Source organism: Triturus cristatus, chromosome 10 (assembly GCF_964204655.1).
Source record: "Triturus cristatus chromosome 10, aTriCri1.1, whole genome shotgun sequence".
NCBI lineage: Eukaryota > Metazoa > Chordata > Amphibia > Caudata > Salamandridae > Triturus > Triturus cristatus.
In genome coordinates, this window is record NC_140593.1 from 911166630 (window position 1) to 911191447 (window position 24818).

At 44.2% G+C, this 24818-nt stretch overlaps 1 protein-coding gene across 3 annotated transcripts in view; it reads left to right on the plus strand.

Annotated features, from left to right (window-relative positions):
• SETD2 (SET domain containing 2, histone lysine methyltransferase) overlaps positions 1-24818 on the plus strand; it is a 1034666-nt gene that overhangs the window by 164495 nt on the left and 845353 nt on the right. For all 3 annotated transcript variants that reach the window (XM_085628742.1, XM_085628741.1, XM_085628740.1), the window contains one exon: positions 6359-6482. In XM_085628742.1, the coding sequence (XP_085484868.1) occupies positions 6359-6482 (124 nt within the window). The remainder of the gene's footprint in view (positions 1-6358; positions 6483-24818) is intronic.

Below are 24818 nucleotides of genomic sequence, written 5' to 3' on the forward strand. Positions count from 1 at the left end.
TGATATCTGCGTGTTTCCAGTTGTCTGGGAAGGTGCAGCTTGGTTCAGGGATGATAGTGGTGGCGACTCTGTCGAAGATGGGCAGGGGTCGAGGGGTCTCTGGAGTAAATGCTGTTCGTGAGGGTTTCGTCCGAGGTGAGCGGGGTCCAGTTGAGCAGGATCTGTTGAGGGGTGGCATGGTCTTGTGTGGTTGTGGAAGGCTTCATGTAAACCAGCGCACCCAGTAAGAGCAGTCCTCTTCGAGGGTCCTACAGGGGCAACATTCTAGAGGTAAAGGTGGCTCCGCAAAAGGAGCTGCAACCACCACCAAACCCTGCCTTGCCTCTTTTCCCCCAGACTACACTACACTGGTCGGAGGACGCCTCCAAGGCATCTTCCTCATACGGCAGACCTTCATTTCATACCAGTGGGTGTTGAATATTATCCAGCATGGTTATTTTCTGGAACTCACCTCCCACCATTCCACCTTGCAAAGGCTGTCTTAGGTAGGAGATTCAAGCACTCCTTCTCAAAGGGGCTATGGAACCCATCCCATTCCATCAGCAGGGCACGGGCGTGAACTCTCCGTACTTCCTCATACCCAAAAAGAACGGGATCGCTCACACACATTCTGGACCTCAGGCTCCTAAACATATACATCTTTTCAAACCACTTTTTTATGGCCATTTTCCAGGATTGTCATTCCGATTCTTCAGCAAGGCAAATTCATGACTGCGCTGGACCTGAAGGACGCCTGTTTCGCCATACCGATACATCTAGCCCATCGCCGATATCTCAGGTTTGTAGTCAGCAGAAAATATTACCAATTCAAAGTGCTCCCCTTTGGTGTTACTTCTACATCTCTGGAGTTCAGAATATCTCGTGGTGGTGGCTGCACTCCTGTGCAGAGAGAGCATCCATGTCTTCCCTTATCTAGACGACTGGCTGTCAAGTGTGCCACCTGTCAGCAATGCTGCAAACGTACATAGGTCACAATAGACCTTCTTCACGATTTAGGGCTTACCACCTGCACCACAAAACCCCATCTCCAACCCTACCTGTGGGCTATTCTCAATTCGGAGATTGGCATTACCTATCCGAACCCTACCAGGATCCAGTCCTTTCAGGCACTGCTTCTTTTTTTTCACACCAGGTCATGGTCGGAACAGTAACGCACCATGGAACCATGATGGCCACTTGCATTGCCATAGTACCCCATGCCAGGTTACAAGTACTTACGTTGCAGGAATGCTTAGCGCAGCAGTGATCTCAGGCTGATGGCCATTGGGATGATCTTGTGTTGATTGTCTACCACAATTGTTGCTCTGTGCAGTGGTGAAATACCAACAACCGGTACAAGGCTACCTTTCTTCGACCTAGTTCAGCAGAGAACTGTTACAACAGACGACTCCCTTGGGTATGCACTTACAGGACCTGATCGTCCCAGGCCAATGGGACTCCAGACACCAGGGCCTTGATATCAACTACCTGGAACTCCTAGCTGTCCTTCTGGCATTTAATGCTATCCTACCTCAACTGATAGGCAATGTTGTTCTTGTCCCTGCAAACAAAATTGCAGCCTTGTATTACCTTCAGAAATTCCACCACAAAATCCATTTGCTAGCAGAATACCTTCCTTGGATTGACAACTACTTTGCCGACCTCCTCGGCAGAATGCGACAAGTCCACGAGTGGGAACTCCGCCCGCAAGTCCTCCTCCACTAATTCCAGAGATGGGACTTCCCAGAAATAGACCTGGTCACATCGGCCGCAAACACCAAAACCCAAACTTCGCTTCCAGATTCCCACATACACAGTCCATCTGCAATGCACTCTGGAAGAACTGGTCCGGGATATTTGCCTGTGCTTTTCAGCCTCTCCTATGTTTGTGGTTTGGAGGCTTTGGTATATGTCCCTCACTTTCATCATGGTGCCCGCCAGCCCTGGTTCACGAGTCTGCTTGAGCTCTCTCTGGTTCCGCACGAGAGGCTCCCCCAACAAGCTGGATCGTCTCACTCAGAACCATGGAGAAATAATACACCCAGACCCCAGGTTTCTCGTCTTTGCGATCTGGCTCCTGATGTCATAGAATTTTGGCACCTTAATCTTCCACCTGAATGCATGAGCATTCTGAAGTAACCATGCGAACCAACTATCCGGGCCTACTGTGCTGCCAAGTGGCAGAGATTTGTGTTCTACTGTCACTCAAAAGATATTTATCCTTTTGAAGCCACAATGCGGGACAGGTTTCTGGTCTTGAACGAATAAGGCAAGTCCCGTGCACTCATACAATAATCAGATACACAAGGTATGTGTGTCTTCGATATGACATATGACATGAAGATACTGCAGCGTAGCAATCTTTGTATTTCCTTTAATAGGTCATCAGGCAAGAACAAAAAACAGCCAGCCGACACGTGTTTCATCAGAGTAAATGTCAAACTCTGACTCTTCAGGGCTGGAAATAATACAAACACATAATTTGAGCACAAAACAATATACAATATAATCTCAAATTGCTAAAAACAACCTTCCCACAATTAAAAAAAGGAAAGAAAAGAAAGAGAAAAAGCAACAGTACACCCCACACTCGTGTAGGACAATAAACAAAAAAAGTATAACAATCATGTGACGAAATAGGAGAACCCAACACCACACCGTTACATGCAATAACGTGAAAAGACACATGGTTAGCACAAAAATTCCGACATAGATTAGTGCCTGCACCACAGTCACTGAAATGCAGATAAAAAACCGAACACACCAAAACTACCATGTGAAAACAAACATTCATACTGAAAACATCTTACCAAAAGAACTGGAAATCATCCACCACAAGAAAGATATGCGTTCAATACGTCAAGCCAAAATACGGAGTGTTCCAATAGCAGCCTTGTCGATACAAAGACTGAAATTAAGAATGTAAACAAACGCCTAAAAGAAAGAGGCACACACTCTCAGGAGACTATTAACCATACTAAGCGACCCAACTCAAGAGCCCAAGACCGGCTCAAATACACCGAGAGACCCACGACTTAAATCACGATCCACAAGTTTTCAGCTTACCTCATTAAAAAAAGGATATTAATCCAGGTAAGTAACGCCAGTACAGAAACGAACAGCAAGGATCCTTCAAATAGTCATAAATACCTAGAACAAGTAAAAAAAACATTCCAAATAGCAATATCAATATAAAACACCAAGTGTGACCCAACACCCTGTGTAACCCTAAAAGGGGAACTTACATATCTCAAAAGCACAGGGTTCTTTACATCGCTTGGAGACACACGTGTGTGTGTGTCAACCAAGACCTATCAAAAAGGGACCAAAAGAAAAAAACACATACACATATTAATAACCTAGTCCATATCAAACGGTCTTGTTTATGAAACAAAGGTTAAAAAGGGGATAACTGATCCAGAAGAAGTTAGTATCTAACTTATTTCGCTCCGACACAGGTACGCGTCCTGGCGTCTGTAACTCCAACCGGAAGTGTGAAAATGGAACACGAAACCTGGAAGTATATACACTAACGCGGAGCAAAGATCACCTCAACCGCTAGACCGCGTCAGGTACGAATACTGAAAACACAATTAAGTTATCGTCACGGGAAACGAAACAACAGTAAAAAAATAAAAAAATAAGAAGTGCCATGGCTCTCATCCAAAATACGGGTGCCAATCTCATTAAAGACACATATCGCTAGAAGTGTAAGCATCTTCAAATGATAATCATGACCCATTATATTGCGAGTTATCAGAGTGGATTACAAGATCCGGATCCATATTAGGATCAAAGCAACTCGCACTATACCTGCAAATAAGTATGACGCATCAGAATGTGAAGGCACCAACAATTAATAGTGTACAGTGAAATCCCCTAAAAAAAATATCACAAGTACAACATAAAAAACAAAAAGCAAAATATGCCAACAGTGAAGACATACAAAGAAAACCGTAAATTTAACAGATGTGGAAAGTGTGAAAGAAAAACGAAAAAAAAAAAACATGTACTTGATCCCTATTAGAAAAAATTATAAAAGCAGCTTAGCCTGAAAATTGCACAGGCAAGAAACCTAACTCAATATACAGCAGTATTGCAGTTACGAATTAGAGCAAGCGTAAAATCCAGAACATCATCTTCTATCAAATGGTGCAACTATGCGGATCCAAATATGTAAAGTAAGTGTCACATGATATGTATTAATAGACAGTTGATTTCAAAACAGTACAAAAAAAAATTAAAAAAAAATTATTAGCATAAACCTTTCAAAATCACAAACGGCTACAATATGCCAGATATACAGAAACACAAATAAATAATCAGCAGGAATAAACAGTGATCTGTACATGATACCCAAGTGAAAATCAGCAGCAATATCATGACAATGAACAGTAAAGTCAAACACAGGTGACTGGAAATCTGTTGGTATAAGAATCCCACCAATCACTGACAAACAGAGTACTTAATCACCCAAGAAATATTGCATCTCTGAATCACAATTGAGACCATGCTCAACCGTATGTAAGCGCATGAGCCGTGGCTGCTTATCTTCAGAATAGACAAGACCTCTCTCTCTGAGGATTCTGGTCATTAAAGCTTTCAGGGTGGGTCTCAAGAGGGTCACTCCTCCTCTTGTCCTACTGGCTCCCGGCATGGAATCTCAACATTGTACTCAAATGACTCATGGGCGCTCTGTTTGAGCCCCTCCACTCCTGCCCCCTTCAGTTATTTCTTTAAGGTTGGCATTTCTAGTTGCTTTCACTTAACTCTAATGTGTCAGTGAGCGATGGGCATTAACCCTGGAAGAACTCTTCTTTTAAGTTCAATGGGATAGGGTTGTTCTTCGCATCAACCCCAAATTCCTCACCAAGGTGGTCTCTCACTTCCAACTGAACCAATCCGTTTAACTTCCTGTCTTTTTCCCACAAACGGAATCCGTTGCGGAAGGGCACTCCATACTTGAGTAAAACAATGCCTCGTGTCCTATGTTGACAGAACCAAACCATTCAGCAAGATTCAACTCCTCTTTGAGGCTTTCTCCAAACCTCTTAATATGAAGGCTGCATCCAAGTCGGGTATTTTCAGATGGATCGTTCGATGCACGCAGACATGCTATGCTAAAGCTAAGAGGACTCTGCCCACTCCTACTAGATAGAGCACACTGCATTCTGAAGAAAGGAGGCTCTATGGCCTTCCTGGGGAACATCCCTGTAGCTGACATATGCAAAGCAGCTACTTTTCCACACCACACACTTTCACAAAACATTACTGTGTGGATGTGTTAGCCTGCCAACAAGTTAATGTTGGTCAGGCAGTGCTCTGTACACTCTTTCAATCTTCTGCAACACCCAAAGGCTAGCAACCGCTTTTTGTGAGCACTGTTTTACAGTCTATGCACAGTTGTGTATCTACAGCCACGAATGCCTCAAAGGAAAATGTTACTTACCCTGTAAGCATCTGTTCATGGCATGTATTGCGGTAGATTCACTTGTGTTCACCCTCCTCCCTGGATGCCTATAGCCATTGCAGTATTATTTACTATCTCATCTTTCCTATTTAGCATGGTCATCTCTCTATTTATTTCTTCGTTTCACTGTCTTCATCACCTGCCATGCCGGGAAAACAATCTAACGATTGAGCCGATGACCATGCCTTATTACCAGCAAGATGACAAGTCACTATACAGCATGATTCGAAAGACTTCTTTGAAGAAAAACAACTTGCACACATCGGGGCCTAACACTACATGGCAGGAGTATGCACACCATGTGAATCTAAAGCACTACATGGCATGAACAGATGCTTACAGGGTAAGTAACATTTTCCTTACTATGCTTACTGCAATGAAAAAAGCAAAACTATAAATGATCTGCATAAAGTAAACCTATGGTATGAACAGTTTCATTAGTGACCATTCAGTGTAGTTTGAAATTGTTAAATAGTGCAAGCACTCCATAGGAGGAGGCATGCTTGCCCTAACAGCCAATAGCATGAGGTGAGAAATACTCCTGTGGGCACAGCCGAAGCACGCAAATGTATATTGTTTATAATTGAACACAATCAGTCTTTCGTCAAACTAGACCCAAAAAGCCCTGTTTGGGGGGGGGGGGGGGGGTGTGACATACTTTAAAACACACCAGTAGATTTTGCAATACTGCCATTTAGAAGTAAAAAAAAATTAAATGTGATCACAAACTTTTTTCAAGATTAATCTTAAGAGATACATTTTAAAGTATTTTATGTATTATAAACATATAGAACCCAATGGATTGCATGTACTTGACTGCACATGTTAATAACATCTGCATGGAATTGGAAAGGATACAAAGACAATTTGAGATGTATATATAATTTTTTTTTTTTGCTCTCTCATTAGGAATGCGTTTGTCCTTGAGTACTGTGGAGAGGTGTTGGACCATAAGGAGTTCAAAGCCAGAGTGAAAGAATATGCTCGAAATAAAAATATACACTACTACTTCATGGCACTGAAGAATGACGAGGTAGGTGGCAGCTATATCTACTTTTCCATGTCAGTCTGGTGCATTCCTTGTTTATAAAATCCTATGACATTTTACAAAAGGCAGCAACTTGAAATATAACGTCAGTCGGAATCTTAGGGAATATAGTATCTTCTCTGATCCTAGACATTTCCTGCTCACTTAGGATTTTGCACTGACGTGATGATCTTCAAGATATTCTAAGTTGTTGCTTATTTGCCCATAGAAACTATTTGTAACAAGTCTGTGTGCCACTTCATAGTACCTCTTAGTCCCTGGAATGCTTGGAATGTTTTTGTTTGCTTGGAAAGACCGTTGATTGAAAAGAGGCGAATTGATAATCCCGATAAAGGCATCCCATTGGATGGGATTGGAAGTTTCAGAGCAGAAAATAAGGGTTGCACCCTAAAATGTTTCCCAATATGGTGAGGGTATAAAAAGGGCAAACAAGCAGAATCCAGAGGTAATCTAGAAAACTCTAGAGTACGAGACCTCACATGCATTCTTTGCTTGCCAGAAAAGATAGGATATTATTGAGATCATCCCATGTGATAAGTACTGTACGCACTAAAGTATTCTGCTCTACATGAATGAGTGGTAGAGCTTAACATTCTTGGTAGTTACTGGAAGAGTGATAATGTGACAGTGACAGGAGGTCAACACTTTTGTGCATGCATCAGTAAACTTTTACAGAGGTTACTTGTAGCCGACTGGGATTGGATCAAGAAATGTTATGCACATCTTGGTTTATGTAAATTTCTAGTGTTTAAACGGCGTGGTGAAAGTATAAAGTACTGGTGCATCTTGAAATAAATTAATTGGTGTACTGTAGTTGAAAATAATGATTTGAAAAAAAAACACTGATGTAGAACACATTGCGTGGCATACACTGTTGTAATTTGAGTCAATGTCTAATACAGATTATACTGTTTTCTTTTTGTAGCATTGAACCCCGCCCGCATACCTTATTTGTTAAACTAGCCTGTTCAGTTGTTTACACAGTCGTCCTTCAAATATTGCATTCATTCCTCTGCACCCCATTGAGTTTTTATTTTTAAATTAACGTTACGCAGAATGGTAAGGGGTAGTGCGTGATGAAAATATTAAACTTTAATATAAATATTTCCTCTTAACTGTAGCAGCAAAGGATACAATACTCCCTAGCACCCCAAGTAAGCTATATCTGTGCTGGAAGGGAAAATTTACCGATAAAATGGATTAAAAAAACCCAGCATCAATAAATAAGGAGGCCTTCAGATATTTAATATGTAACTGCTAAACGTAATCATTTGCAGGGGCTCAAAAAGGTTTACCCCCCAGTAAGGCCTCCCTCGCCTTCTTGGGAGCTGAACTTGTTTCTTTCAAAGCTTATGAGTTCACCTTTCGAGCCCATACATAAAGCTACTTTACAGCACCTTATGTGGAAAACAGCTTTTTTAATAGCTATCACTTCAGCACGTAGGGCAAGTGAAATACAGGCCCTCTGTTCTAAAGAACCCTACACGATTTTTCACCTGAATAGGTTAGTGATGAGAACTCATCCATCTTTTTTACCAAAGGTGGTGTCGGATTTTCATGTTAATCAGACTATCTCCTTACCAACCTTTTTCCCAACCCCTCCTCGCCAGCTGAGAGGGCGTTGCACTCTATAGATGTTAAGCGGGTTCTAAAATTCTACCTAGATAGGACTAAGGCTGTCAGGAAATCTGACCAATTGTTTGTAAACTATGGTGCTATCCGCACAGGTTTTGCTGCATCTAAGCGTTCCATTGCTAGGTGGATTGTGTCGGGCATTAAATTGGCTTACCAACTGGCGCAGAAGCCACTGGTCGCTCGACCTAAAGCGCATTCCACAAGAGGAAAAGCGGCTCCTGCTGCTTTTCTCAATAATGTCCCACTCTCCGAGATCTGCAAAGCAGCCACTTGGAGATCTGTCCATACATTTACGAGGCATTATTGTCTGGACTCGGACACCAGAGCAGACACTCAAGTAGGACAATCCTCCTTGAGGAATCTGTTCAATAACTGAATTTGTCAATGGTTTTACTCCATGTATAGTGCAGTTCTCATTTGCCTGCAGGTGGAAGGTGGGCTTGCTATTCTATTCAGTGCTTATGACTACTGATGAGGATCCCCTGGAAGAGAAGGATAAGTTACTTACCTGTAATCCTAGTTCTCTTCCAGGGGTATCCTCATCAAAGTCATAAGCAACCCACCCGCCTCCCCAGGCAAATATGAGGAGTGGATTATTTAACATGGAGGAAGTATATCTTTGTGTTTAGGACTACGGTCCCGCAAAGGACAACTGACCCAACTGTCACCCCTGAGGCATGATGGGATATTGGAGTCAGGGCTGCCTTAAAGGCACGGTGCCAGTTTTTACCTGTACAAGGCTTTTCAGTCTCTATGGTATTGTATTGCAATGCAGCCTGCAGGCTAACAATGTTTTGTGGATCTGTGTTTTACACAGTGTTCTCTTTTCTTTATCATGAGTTTTTTACCTCATTTAAAAAAAAAAAAAAAAAAAAAATGAGATTTAGGTGTATTATTATACCTATGGTGCATTATTGGATATTTGTGTCTACATTGTCTAGCCTTCTATGGGGGCTGCATTTGCTTGGGAAAAAATAATATATGTTTATACATATACAGAGCTGTATATATTTGTTCTTCATATATAATTTTATTATTTCCGGGGTCCCCGCACATGGGCGGGAATATTCAGTGCTTATGACTTTGATGAGGATACCCCTGGAAGAGAACTAGGATTACAGGTAAGTAACTTATCCTTCTCACCCGTGAGGGTCTCAAGGCGTGGGGGCGGGGTGAGTGCAGCTCCGGTTCAGGAGAAGAGCCAGGTCTTGAGGTTCTTCCTGAAGGTGTGCAGGGTGGGTGAGCGTCTGACATTGACTGGTAGCTCGTTCCAGGCTTTGGCTGCAATGTAGGAGAAGGCTCTTCCTCCTGCTCTGGTTCTGCGGATGTGGGGGGTCTCTGCGAGGGCAAGGTAGACAGAGCGGAGGTTCCTCTTGGGTACGTTGAAGGAGACTCTCTCATTGAGGTATTTGGGTCCGATGTTGTGGAGGGATTTGTAGGCATGGGTGAAAAGTTTGAAGGTTACTCTCTTCGGGGGAGCCAGTGGAGGTCTCGTAGGTGTTGGGTCATGTGTTTGTGGTGCGGTGGGGTCCCGAGGACGAGTGTGGCTGCGGTGTTCTGGATGGTTTGGAGCTTGTGTAGGAGAGTTCTGTTGATTCCGGCATAGAGGGCGTTGCCATAGTCCAGTCTGCTGGTTATGAGTGCGTGGATGACGGTTTTTCTGCATTCGGGGGGGTATCCATTTGAAGGTCTTGCGGAGGATCCAAAGGCAGTTGAAACTGGTAGAGGCGATGGAGTTGATCTGGCGGATCATGGTGAGGGAAGAGTCTAGGGTGATGCCGAGGTTCAGTGCTTGGTCTGTCGGAGTGGGCGGGCTCTCGAGGGTGGAGGGCCACCAGGTGTTGTCCCAGGCGGAGGTGAAGGGTCTGAGGATGGGGACCTTTGTCTTCTCTGAGTTGAGCTTCAGGCAGCTGTTTTTCAACCATGTGCATTCCTTCCTGGAAACATAGTCTGGTGTCGTCGGGGTTCTTCTTGAGGGAGCGGATGAGCTGGGTGTCGTCTGCGTAAGATCCTATGCTGAGCCTGTGCTGTCTGACGATGGCGGAGAGGGGGGCCATGTAGATGTTGAAGAGCGTCGGGCTTAGTGATGATCCTTGGGGTACTCCGCAGGTGATCTCTGTGGGTTCGGAGAGAAAAGGGGGAAGTCTGATCCTTTGGGTTCTGCCAGAGAGATAGGAGCGGATCTAGGTGAGGGCGTTTTTTCTTATCCCAGCGTCATGGATTCTGGCAGCGAGAGTGCAGTGTGAGACGGTGTCGAAAGCTGCGGAGAGGTCTAGTAGGTTGAGGGCCGTGGTGTGTCCCTGGTCGAGTAGCATGTGGATGTTGTCTGTGGCGGCGAGGAGGGCGGTCTCGTGCTATGGTTGCTGCGGAACCCGGACTGGGAGGCGTCAAGGATGGAGTTCTCTTCGATGAAGGCGGTCAGCTAGGTGTTTACGAGTCTCTCAGTGACTTTGGCTGCGAAGGGGAGGAGAGAGATGGGCCAGTAGTTCTTCAGATCATTCGTGTTGGCCGTGGGCTTCTTGAGGAGGGGTTTGACTTCCGCCCGCTTCCAGTCGTCTGGGAAGATGTCGGATTCGAAGGAGGCGTTGATGATCCGTCCTAGTCCGAGTGCAATAGTGGCGGCCCTGTGGTAGATGTGCAGAGGGCAGGGGTCCGTGGGGGCTCCTGAGTGGGTGTTCCGCATGGTCCCTGTGGTGAGTTCGATGGTGGCGGGATTCCAGGTAGTGATGGTCTTGTGGGTGTGTGTGTGTGTGTGGGGGGGGGGGTTGGGGTAGGTGTGTGGGTGGGTGTGTGGGCTGGTGTCCGGCGTCTGTTCTCTGAAGTTGTTGTAGAGGGCCTTGATTTTCAGATGGAAGTAGGAGCTGAGCTTGTTGCAGAGTTCCTGGGATGGTGTGACGTCCGTCAGTCTTCAATCAGCCCAGGAAATGAAGCTTCAATTACATCATCTGAAAGTACAGTCTGCCATCCTGGTAATTAACTCTTGTCTTCCAAATTTGCATGGACAAAACTCGTATATGACATCACATCAGTGTTCGATTCAAAGTTGTAGTGTGGAACAACCTTACTCAAGTGGTGGTTCAACATTAAGACTTTGTAATTCAGAACAATTACCTACTTTTTTCAGTTAAAGGGAAAAAAACATTCAAATGAATACCAAAAGAGCTGTATTCTATTTCTCCCCAGAAAGGGCACAGGGTCAGGTTTCTCTTAATTTGAACAGCAATGGAAAATTAACATTCCTTCGAAGTTTAGAGGAAGTTGAAATCCCACAATTCTCTCTGATTACTTCTGGACTGTTTTGTTGTCAATTTTAAAGCTCCCCTGCTGGCTTAAATTGCTTTGATGTGCCCCAAGGTAGAATCAAGGCTCTCCTTTAAGGTTACTTTTATAACCCCTTTAATCACTCTAGCCCTAGCAATCCTGCTGTACATGGATTATCGATAGGGTCTGTCTGAAATTCAGACTCCTAACAACATTGCTGCCCTTGGCACCCTAGAACAGGTTGAATAACTTGAAAATGAAAGTGATTTTTTGAGTTGGGAATTCTAGAGGGCATCAAATTAAATTCTACGACTTTTCATGACTCTGAGACTATTATAATTAAGGTTAGCAAGCAACTGGCAGAACAGCTTTTTAAGGTCTGTCTAAATACCACCTCTACTGTTAACAAGGGGGAGCATAATGCCTCCAGCTCCTAATGCCTCCAGCTCCTAATGCCTCCAGCTCCTAATGCCTCCAGCTCCTAATGCCTCCAGCTCCTAATGCCTCCAGCTCCTAATGCCTCCAGCTCCTAATGCCTCCAGCTCCAAATGCCTCCAGCTCCAAATGCCTCCAGCTCCAAATGCCTCCAGCTCCAAATGCCTCCAGCTCCAAATGCCTCCAGCTCCTAATGCCTCCAGCTCCTAATGCCTCCAGCTCCTAATGCCTCCAGCTCCTAATGCCTCCAGCTCCTAATGCCTCCAGCTCCTAATGCCTCCAGCTCCTAATGCCTCCAGCTCCTAATGCCTCCAGCTCCTAATGCCTCCAGCTCCTAATGCCTCCAGCTCCTAATGCCTCCAGCTCCTAATGCCTCCAGCTCCTAATGCCTCCAGCTCCTAATGCCTCCAGCTCCTAATGCCTCCAGCTCCTAATGCCTCCAGCTCCTAATGCCTCCAGCTCCTAATGCCTCCAGCTCCTAATGCCTCCAGCTCCTAATGCCTCAAGCTCCTAATGCCTCAAGCTCCTAATGCCTCAAGCTCCTAATTCCTCGGCTAATTATGACTTTGACAATCCCCCAACTCAGGCTCATTGTGAGTTGCCAAAGTATAACTTGCCCATAGTAAATAGCCCAAATTTTAATTTGGCCTCATTAAATGTTGCCGAGCTAGCCAGCAAGTTGAACAATCCTTATTGGCTATCCTGATACATGATTTCCAAATTGTTTGTCTTCAGGAGACATGGGCCTGTGATACTGTCAGTTTAAATTGATTCTTTAATTATGCAGCTCCATCTGTTACATTTAATACAGGGAGTCCCAGAGATGGTTTACTAACATTGCTCTGTCTTCTTAGCTGGTAGTTGTATATGTTAGTTTTTGTTGGTACTCTGAATTCTTTTTATATAACTTTTATCATAATTTTAATCATAACTTGGAAATTGTTACCTCACACGAGCATGCAATATAAAACATTATTAAGACAAATGAAGATTTTCTAATAATCTGTGCAGGAGATTTTAACACCAGACTTGGCGACAATGCAGTTTGTGGTAATCAAGAACATGATGAAAAGGTTTACCTCCATTTTTAACACAATCACTGTGGGGAACTTTTCAATAATATTATGACAAGATATAGTCTAGTCCTTTGTGAGAAAGTGGCTCTGTATATACTGTTCCTTAATAGGTACAGGGTGTACAGAGTCCACAGTCCCCCAGGGTTTGACAGAGGTTAAAGTTAGGTATAACCTTACTCTCTAAAGTGGTAGCTTGGTCAAGCAGTAAGGCAGTATCAGAGGACAGTGTAAAGCATTTGTTGTACACACTCAGTCAGCAAATGGTCTCACACACTCAATAACTGAACTCTAGGCCAATGGTTTATATATAAAAAAATATATGCTTGTTTTATTTTAGAACCAACACTTGGATTTAAAATATACTTTCTCAGAATGAGATGTTTCATATAAATACTTTTGCAATATGCAATTGACTTTTGTAAACAGTTACAAGTGGTTGCAATAGGCAACTCTATTTTAAACACAACAATGCATTGAGCTCAATGGAAAATTCTAGTTATTTGCAACAGATTACTTTTTAGATTACTTTTTGAATTCCAGGACTGGATCCTAGATGCAGTCCTGGGTCAGTACTCCGAATCAAGTGATGAAAGTCGACTTAATTACTGTAATGATTTTTAAACAATATTTAGCTATTTTAAAAGTTGACAGAAAATATTTCAAAGAAAACAGTCAATGATTCCCTATGGAAGAAAATTCAGGTTGCAGGTACAGTATGTTCTCATTACTTTTGTAATCCAGTACTGGGTGCCTAGACTCAGTACTGGGACCTTTATCCAAAACAGGTAAGTAATTACATTTTCAGATATTATACGATTTTTGAAGAATATTTAAAGATTGCAGACATCGACACTTAGAAGAAATTTCACAGAAAAACAGTCAATGGTTTCCTATGGAAGAAAATTGGGTTAAGGGTAAGTACAGTTGTAAGTATTTTTCAGAGTCAGTGCTGGGCATCAAGATCCAGCACTGGGAGCTCACCTAAGAGCAGGTGAGTAATTTCGTTTTCGTTACTCGGTTGATTTTTGGTGAATATTTTAAGATTTGAAAAGTCCACACTTGGAAGAAATTTCAGGAAAAAGCCAGTCAATGTTAACCTATGAGGAAAATAGAGTTAGCGGTTTAAGGGTAAGTACTCGACTGGCAGAGTTGAGGTTCTGGGCATAGACTCGGGGGTCCCCCAGGGTCAGGTAGGTACAGTTGGTTCACCCTCAGCGGCTCTAGGGCGGTCGGGTGCAGAGAGAGTTAGGCCCAATGTTATCCTAATAGGGATAGGGGGGCTGGGCTCCTGGTCACTTACTCAGGGCAAGTGAGGAAGTAGGTAGGTGTAGAGTTTTCACTGCCAGGGCCACTCGGGCGGCTGGGTGCAGAGTGCTTTTGAGCCCTCGGGCGCTCAATTGATTTCAATGGGAAATCTCCGGTTTAGAAAAAGGCTGCAAGCTCGGGGACGAGGACTCTTCAGGTGCCACCACCACTTCGAGAGGTAAGTTGGGTAGTTGGGGGTTAGGTAGATACCCCGGGATTGGGCACAGGGGGCCGCAGGGCGCCGCGTGCAGGGGTGCCTTTTGGTGTCGGGAAACCTTACCCTCTGTTGTTCGCGGTAGGGGGGGGCACCTTGTTCTGAGGCTGCAGGCTTTTTCAGGAGTGTCGAGGGAGGTCCTTGGGTGCCGGACTCGGGGTCACAGTCGCCGTGGGGTCGTCCTCGGGGTCTTTGTTCACTCCGGCACTGGCCAGGCTTGGCTGGTGCAGAGTGTGCTGGGTTCGCGGTTCCGGGCTGCTGCCAGGGATTAGAGGTAGGTTTTGAGTAGAGCCTCTACTCATGGGAGTCCCAGGGGCTTAGAGCCAAAAGGTAGCCAGGTCCTCCGGGGTTGGTGAGGTTGCTGGCCTCAAGAGATGCCGGGTTGGAGCAGGAGCAGGTTCGAGGGTCGACCGGCCGGTAGGGCTGGGGCCAAAGCAGTTAGTGTCTTCCTATTCTTAGCAGCTGCAGGGCAGGTCTTCTTTCTTCTTGCTCTTCTTTGTAGTTTTGAATCTGGAATCTGGGGAAGGAAGGTTCAGGGTGCCCCTAAATACTAGATTTAGGGGCGTTACAGGTAAGTGAAGGGCAGGGATGTTTGTCATGTCGACTTTGTTTTTGTCTTGCACCCAAACACTCAGCCTGCAAAGGCAGTGTGTGTGTGTAAGGGTACAGGGCCTCTAAGGGTGGCAGAAGGAGTGCTGCAGCCCTTAGAGGCCTCCCCTGGTCACAAGGCCCTGGGTACCTAGGGTACCATTTACCAGTGGCTGACATGTGGTCAGGGTTTGCCAATTTGGGTTTGGTTTGTTTTAAGGAAGGAACATAGGCCCTGGGCACCTGATTGGCAGGAGTCCAGGGCACACTCAGTCAAAGTACATTCAGCAATTCAGCAAAAAGTGGGGGCATACCATGCAAGGAAGATGGCACTTTCTCACATCCTTTCATTGTATCTCATGCTCGTGATTGATACTAAAATTGTTTCTTTTACAGGGAGTGGCAAGAGCAGTATGATTGACTATATTATTGTTTTAAAATCTTAGGTTTCCCAGTTTTGCGTTTTTTTTCTATTTTCTACAACTGTTCAAGTGACCATAATCTTCTGGCTCTTTCTTTGGCATAAAGCCATGACCTACTCCGATGTAATCTATTTATTCCACCTATTGAGGATGACAGGAACAAGGGTATACTATTAAAAAAAAAAATGGCAAAAAAACATAATTCTATTTATTGCAGATAAAGAAAAACAAGAAAGTGTCAATAAGCACTACACATTGTAGCATCAAAACACAGCCAATTAAAGTCGACCCTCCTACAGCTCTTGGAAAGCCCACCCTCCTCATCTTCCCTTTAGAATCTTACAAAGCATTATTAGATTTCGAGTGTTCCAGGCACAGAGCATCATTATCAGTACCTACAAAAGGGGCACACAATCCACCCCGGTGATTATTCCATTTCCCCCACACCTGGTCCATTTTGTTAGACAACCTCTGCTTTCAAACACTACCCTCTCTGCCGGCATGCCGCACTCCATGTCATGCCTCCAATCACTCATCCATGGCACTCGTTAAGCTCTCCACAAACGCGCTCACTGGGCCATCATTAAACCCAATGTCATCCAGATCTGGTCCATTCGAGTAAGGTCAGTTTCTTCCTATACATTCACGAGGCACCACTTTGAGGAAATCTCCATACTGCTTACACAAATATCATTCGGGCAAGCCACTATTGACTCCCAGTATTGCCGAATCGCCGGACAGCTCCACATTATATGATAAAACGTTCCCATCTGCACAGTTATGATGACACAATGCAGATGTAGCTCTGTCCATCTTTACCATGGTTGTGCATGCATAGTAGCATCTATGCAGGATTTTTAGTTGTATTAAACAGAACCTGCAAAATAGGCCAATGTTGATCCTGCCCATTTATTGTCTCAGTTAAATAACAGGAGTGAGTAATTTTATAGTCTGGTTGGGGGATGTTGGCAATTCAGAACAGTGTGTTAAGTGTCATTTGCAGAACTGCGACCAAGTTGATGATGGTTCCTGCTAGAGCAAGGAAGCCAACCCGTGAAAAATGGTTTGATGGGACCTGCTCTTTTACGCCCCAGCCACTAATGATTGCTCTTAAGAAGCCTACTCGGGAGGCAGAGGCAATTAAGTTATGTAGAGCCCAATATCAGCAGGAAAATACTGTGAGGAAGAATATTAGACAGGAAGCCTGGGAGATGTTGAGAGGCCAGTAACTGGAATGATGTACGCCTCTTAGTAAGTAATAGAAAATGCAGCTATTGAACGCAGTTGAAGTAACAATGCCCCTGGACATAACTGGGTCCCTAAAGACCTCTTTAAGGATAACATTGAGGCATGGGCACCACTGTTGGTTAATATACTGAGGAGCACTGCTCATACAGGGACCCTCCCTCCGGAATCCTGGGCCATCAAAAAGTATTTTCTCTCTCATGTCTAGTATGGGTTTTCGGGAGGGACTTATCAACACTGACCATTGTCTGAATCTTTCCATTACAATTAATAAATATATCAGGGTAAAGAAGGGCTGTGTCCATCTAGCCTGATTGTACCTGATGTCAGCCTTTGACTGTGTGAATCGTTCGAGGCTATAAAAATGATGTCAACAATGGTAGTTGAGTTCCCCTTATTGCAGTAACTCAGACAACCATACAGTGACGTTACACCATGTACTAGATGTGGTGCTAATAGTGAGTGCACTACTCCAGTTATAATTGGGAGGGTGTGCAGTGGTCTCTTTTCTTTTTACCTTATAAATGAATGATCTAGAACATTCTTCGCTAGGATTAAGGATTGATGCTTCCAAATTAGGAAACATATCATATGCTGGTAATTCTGTCCTAATGGCAAGAACTGCGTTGGGACTCCACAACCTTTTGTATACATTTACCCTGTTTATGGATCGACTGAATTTGGCCCCAAATTTATCAAAGTTGTTTAATACGGTTTGTGGTTAGTTGAATGGGAAGGTGGAAACACTCGTTACTAAAGCAGTTAGATAACTTTGTGTTCCTACATTTACATATTTGGGGGTCCCATTCGACAATAAAGGTACCTGGTCACACGTTATGAAAGTACTGAAGTCCCAATTTGATCAGTTTATTTCAGTAGCTTTTAGGTTTTGGATACTATTATTAGCATCTCTAAAGCAAGGTGCATTTCTGTGGCTACGTATTGTGCAGGTATATGTGAAATTAATGATGCAGCTTAGTTACAGGTCAGTGAAAATGGCTTTAATGACTTTTTGCAACTGCTTTTGGCTGTACTTACTAGCTGCCCCACAAATGTATGCTACTTTTAACTCGGCATTTCATACTTAGAAGACTACATAAAGCTGTCCCCTCTAATGCTTTGGTTTTCGGTCTAGTCAAAAAATGAGAACTAATTTCAACCGACTTGTGATATTAGACTGTGTGAGACATGCCAATGCTTTTATCATCCCTTGGTTGTTGTATATTAAGGAGCAATTCACGTTTTTGGGGAGATCAGAACTTTTTAGTAATCCTAGATGTATTAATCTGTGAAAGAAATTGTTAAAACTCAATGTTTAGCTGTGTTAACTAGCAAAAGAGAACTGATTGAATGCACAAAGAAGATGGTGGTTAGCACCAACTTTATTCAGCTGCCAATTCTATGGGGCCGTATGCGTTTTATACCGACCATCCAGCACAGATTTATTTTGGTCAGGTTTCGTTTTAATATAGCTCACGTTTTAGTTTCTCATCCTAAAGGTGCACACAGAGACTTTGACATTGACTTGTGTCCCTGTGATTCAGAATCAGTTCAATCAATGTTGGATTTCTTTCTGTTCTTTAAGCTTTATGTAGTACCACAGAAGTTGTTTTTAATCCCCTTACTGCCTACCAGCCTAGTTGTACCTTAAAATACTTCGTTCTGAAGTTGTATTCATAACGATTTATACATTTATCTCGGCTGAAGTGAGATTGAGAAACATGGTGGGCACATGACGTGATGCTATGATTAGTTGATAACTTGAACTATTGTATTCCATTTTATCTTTTTATTAACTTTTTACTCCTGGTTGTTTGTGTTTTTTTTTTTTAATTACATTTCACAGAATAAAGATTTTTCTGACTGGTGTTTACTGACTGGAACTTTTGGGCACAGAGGAGAAACGTGTTCGGAACAGTATTCTGTCCCACGAAGGGCTGGTTACTGTACTGTATTGTGTAGTCTTACTGCCCTTTGTGGTAGCATACAGTTGGAAACTTTAACTGCTTCTTAAAGTAAATGGAGTCTGGGAAATTAACTCTGTTACAGACAATTGCATATCTTGTTTTCTTGTTTACCATGTGCTTTACCTCCAGTGATGTCGACATAATGTGGCCCAACTGGATGTGCAGTATGTTTGTTTTTTGTTGACTTTGCATTTATGTACTAATGTCAGTACAACATCCAAAGCACACTCCATTTTTCTGAGGGAGATTGGCTATTGCCCTTCCCACCTCCACCCTCCAATCCAGGCTATTCTGTTACAGTTGGAAGTGAGATTATAGTCGAAGGATATAAGTGGTTCCACTTCTGACTCTGTGAGGAGACTGCTTTCTGAATATCCAGAACAAAGGTCTGTCCAGTCCCGATAACTAGTGTCCCTTGACTTCATCCAAACTTGTACAAGCATGAGGCTGCATGCTGTGTGGAACGTGCCACTCGTGGGTGGCTTGGTGAATGATGGCGTGGTATTGGACCCTATTTGCATGCTATTCCTGATTGTGCTCTTCTTCCACTAAGAGTGCCTCTATCAAGAATGGCAGAGGTCGAAAAGTGAAAATTTGTGTTCGCCCTATAGGTGCATCAAAACGCCATAATCTACTGTCTGCTCCACAAATCAGTACTTCAGATATATCCCACATCGTTCAGTACTGAGCCCCATTAACATTACTTCCATCACAGGTCCCAGGGTACTTACAATGTTACAGAATTAAGATGACATTGAAGTGTGTAAAGTTATGCTTTAACACAATCTATTTTTTATTTCTCATAGTAGACTTGAAACTTACAGAACACAACAGTGTAATGCCTTTATAAGCAAGGCTTTCAACATACATGGGAGTCCTTTGGGCTGTAAAGCTTGCCAATCAGTGCAGTTGCATCATGTTCAAGGAATGTAGAAAAGCTAGGTACAAACTGAAACTCATCCAGATCTTCTACAATGCGTCATTCTTCAGAAAACAGAGAGGCAGAAAGAAAATGTTGATTACCATTGATAGTGATGAACATCAATATTCCAGTCTGTGTTTGAAACATTTTCGAAACAGAAGCCCTCACCTTTTACTTTGGCAATTAGTGGAGAGCCAATATGTGGGTTTGGTATTTCGGTCTTTGGTGTTGATCTTTAAGTAATGCTCAAACTATCTCTTTTTCTGAGTGTTTTTAAATCCCTAGCATTATTGGAGCTTTGTGTCTCCCAGACATCATGAGTGCCTCTTGTCCTTTCTGGCACCTCTGACAATTACTGACCATCTTTATACTGCTTTGAGTTTTCTTTCAGGCCATGAGATCATTTGCAGTGGCCAAACAATTTTTCCCACCTACTCTGTTGGCAATAGGTACAGTGCTTCCACATTGCTGCTTTGCTATCATCCACAGCTTTTGGATCAACTGTTTTGGCCACATTATCTTGAGATCGACTGGAACAGTTACATATTAGGGAACGGAATCCTTGTCATAAAGCATATGCTCCTGCCTACTAGACTGATACTAAAGTCACTCAAGACTTTAAAGATACTGGTTCTGTAGATTCATCACCAGAACCAGTTTCTAATTCAAATGTATCAGTGGCTCTATCAACTGAATATGCTATATCCATATCCTTTTCAAAAAGCAACACATCAGCTTTGCATTTGAACATTTACATTGATGTAGTAATTTTGTGTGTTTATGCTCATATATGATGGACTTTATTGAGCCATCCCTCCTAAGAACCATTTTTAAGTCTCGCCTGGCGTTAGCAGCGCGCATGTGCTGCACCATGTGAAGACTTCTTGGACTCAATACAGTTCCAGTAGTCGTGTCTCTGCTCCGCCTGCAATTTTCATTTGTGCGCGTCATTTGTCATCATGTTATGCAAAACACAGGTTAATGATTGCATCGGAGGCATTTTAATCCCTCCTGGTTGCCACCCTGTCAGTGCTTCATCTTTTTTCACGGCTCGTGTTTTGTTTGCTTAATTTCATCGGTAGGCGCTATGTTTTTTTTTTTTACAATGCAGCGTGTTTTGTGTGCTTTGGGAGTCGTGGCTGACCCGTGTTTGCTGAATGCAGCGTTCCAGAAAAATCTTGAACATCTTCCCTATAAGAAAGTGGGTTTCTGTTGCAGTAACCCTCCCCTTTTTTTGCCTAATAGCTGATGCACTTTTCCTTGTTGTGCCCTGGACTCCTGCCAATCAGGTGCCCAGGGCCTGTGCTCCTTCCCTAAAAACTGCCTAACAGCCAAAACCCAAATTGGCAAACCCTGGCCACATGTCAGCCCCTGGTAAATGGTAACTGAGGTACCCAGGGCCCTGTGACCAGGGAGGGCCTCTAAGGGCTGCAGCACTCATTGAGCCACCCTTAGAGGCCCTGTACCCTAACACACACACACTGCTCTTGCAGGCTGAGTGTCTGGATAAAAGACAAAACAAAGTCGACATGGCACACATCCCTGTGTGCCATGCCCACCACCTACACTGCCCTGGCATACATCAGCCACCCCTCTAGCTGGGTGCCCTATGCCAGTGGTGTGGGCACAGGAGCGTGAGCCTTGTGCCCCTACAGTACCCAGGTCCATTCCTTGGCACTGTAAGTGCAGTGCTGCCATTTAAGAGTACATAGTGCTGAGAGCTCGTCAAACACGAACTCCACAGCACCATAATGGCAACACTAAAGGCTGAGAAGTTTGGTATCAAACTTCTCAGCACATTAAACCCGCACTGATGCCAGTGTGGGATTTAATGTACCAAGCACCCCAGAGGGCATCTTAGAGATGGCCCCTGAAACCTAACCTACAAACCACAACTGGTCTGGGAGGCTGCCTAGGCTGCCACACAGCAGACATGTTGCTGGACCCCTGGGTAGGAGAGTCTCTGCTCTCCTGGGCCTGCAACAATGCACATCGTGGGCGAGGTACTAAATCTCCTCCCCCAGGATGGGCAGGGGGAAGCTTCAAAGGCATGCCGCCTCTGTGAGCTTCCCCAGGCCACTGCAACCCCCCACTCTGGTGGGAAGCTTTGCCGGAAACCCCAAATAAGGACAGGGGATGTGCCAGCCTGCCAACCCCACCCCTCAGGTGGGGGAGGCGAGGTGAAGCACATCTCCGGGCTCTCGCCATCTTGAAGATGGGAAGCTTTGCCCAATCAGGACTAGGCTACTGCCCCCCTCCCACAGGAGAGAGGCAGGATAGGGGGTGTACCCACCCCAGGAGAGGGACCCATTGGTCCCTGCCCTTCACCTACCTGTAACGCCCCTAAATCTAGAATTTAGGGGCACCCTGAACCTTCCTTCCCCAGATTCCAGACTCCAAAATCCGAAGAAGAGCTAGAAGATCTGCCCTGCAGCTGCTAAGAAGAGGAAGACATCAACTGCTTTGGCCCCAGCCCTACCGGCCTGTCTACCCTCGAACCTGCTCCTGCTCCAACCCGGCATCTCTTGTGGCCAGCAACCTCACAAACCGCGGAGGACCTGGCTACCATTTGACACTAAGCCCCCTGGGACTCCCATGAGTAGAGGCTCTACTCAAAATCTACTTCTAATCCCTGGCAGCAGCACGGAAACGCAAATCCAGCGCACACTGCACCAGTCAAGCCTGGCCTGTGCCGGAGTGAACAAAGACCACGAGGACGGCCCCACGGCGACTGTGACCCCTAGTCAGGCACCCAAGGACCTCCCTCGACACTCCTGAAGAAACCTGCAGCCTCAGAACCAGGTGCCCCCCCCAACCGCGATCAACAGAGGGTAAGATTTCCCGACACCAAAGGCACCCCTGAACCAGACGCCCCACAGCCCCCTGTGCCCAATCCCGGGGTACCTACCTATCCACCAACTACCCAACTTACCTCTCGAAGTGGTGGTGGCACCTGAAGAATCTTCGACCCCGAGCTTGCAGTCTTTTTCTAAACCAGAGATTTCCCATTGAAATCAATTGAGCGCCCGAAGGCTCAAAAGCACCCTGCACCCAGCCGCCCGAGTGGCCCTGGCAGTGCAATCACTACACCTATCTACTTCCCCACTTGCCCTGAGTAAGTGACAAGGAGCCCAGCTCCCACAGCCGCGTGGCCTGCTAGTCAGCAGCCACCAACCAAGGCCCCCCTACCTCTCATAGGATAACATTGGGCCTAACTCTCTCTGCACCCGGCCGCCCTTGTGCCGCTGAGGGTGAAGCAACTGTACCTACCTGACCCTGGGAGACCCCTGAGTCTATGCCCAGAACCTTAACTCTGCCAGTCGAGTACTTACCTTTATACCGATAACTCAATTTTCTTCATAGTGTAACATTGACTGGCTTTTTCCTGAAATTTCTTCTAAGTGTGGACTTTTCAAATCTTAAAATATTCACCAAAAATCAGCCGAGTAACGAAAACGAAAATACTCACCTGCTATTAGGTGAGCTCCCAGTGCTGGATCTTGGTGCCCAGCACTGACTCTGAAAAATACTTACAACTGTACTTACCAGTAACCCAATTTTCTCCCATAGGAAACCATTGTCTGTTTTTCTGTGAAATTTCTTTTAAGTGTAAATTTCTGCAAACTTCAAATATTCTTTAAAAATCGTATAACTTCTGAAAACGTAATTGCTTGCCTGTTTTGGATAAAGGTCCCAGTACTGAGTCTAGGTACCCAGTACTGGATTACAAAAGTAACGAGGACATACTATACCTGCAACTTGAATTTTCTGCCATAGAGAATCATTGACTGTTTTCTATGAAATATTTTCTAAGTGTCAACTTTTAAAATAGCAAAATATTGTCTAAAAATCATCAAAGCGATTAAGTCGACTTTTATCATTTGTTTCTAAATACTGTCCCAGGACTGAATCTAGGATCCAGTCCTGGAATTCCAAAAGTAATCCTAAAAGTAATCTAAAGTAAATAACTTGAAACTTCCATTGAACTCAATCCATTATTGTGTTTAGAATTGTGTTGCCTATTGCAATAACTTGTAATTATTTACAAAAGTCAATTGCATATTGCAAAAGTATTTACCTAAAGCATCTCATTCTGAGAAAGTATATTTTAATACCTATTGTTGGTTCTAAAATAAAACAACCATATATTTGTATATACAAACCATTGGCCTAGAGTTCAGTTATTGAGTGTGTGAGACCATTTGCTGACTGAGTGTGTACAACAAATGCTTTACACTGTCCTCTGATACTGCCTTACTGCTCGACCAAGCTACCACTTTAGAGAGTAAGGTTATATCTAACTTTAGCCTCTGCCAAACCTCTGGGGACTGTGGACTCTGTACACACGGTACCTATTTGGGAACAGTATATACAGAGCCACTTTCTCACATTCCCCATGTGTGATACGCTGTAAATTTCCATGTGCCCCTGATGTTCAGGGCGCATTATTTTCGTTGGATAATTTCAAGCGCGGGCACCGATTACATTCCATGGGTTCTTTGTTACTTTTTTATATTTTTATATTGCACTTACTAATTTTTTAGATAGATGTGTATGGATCAGTTGCATTGACTTGCATCTGAGAAAAAGTATCCCAAGTCCAAGACCAGTAAGCACCGTCGCTGTTCTTCTCTGCCGCTCGCCACTTTCCTTGAAGTTTGTTTCCTTTTCTTCAATATCAATATATTCTTCCCAACACAGGCTCTGATCTTGTAAGCTGCAGCCACTGCTTTATTTTCAAGAAACGTGTTGTCACTTCTCTTAACAGCAGTTCAGTTCGAGTACTGCTCCTAGTGTAAGCACCGGCTAAAACAAACGCCACTTTTCTGAAGTAGACCTGCAACATGTCTGTGCTCCGTAGAGGTATTTATATGGGGACTGACTGACAATTTAGATAGCTCCAAGAGACCCAGCCAGCTCGTAAGCACTCACTCGTTAGCCAAGCAGACCGGTCTACATTTTTTTCTTAAAGAAACCTAGAGGCAGAGATTGTGGTATGTTACTAGTACCGGTAGAAGAACTGGCATATTTTCCCGATGAGCTGGTGAATCTTCCCTACTTCCAGCTTGTCCGGCGTGTGTTTCCTAGTAAATATAATGAAATTCAAGATGGCGGCTCCGTAAGGTCACATTGCGTGACCTTACGTGATGACGCGATCGTGCTGACGTTTACGTTCCTTCCTCCGTGAAGTAGAAATAGAATATGCCCAAGAATATGTTTCTGTATTCCTGAACGTTGATGACACATTAAC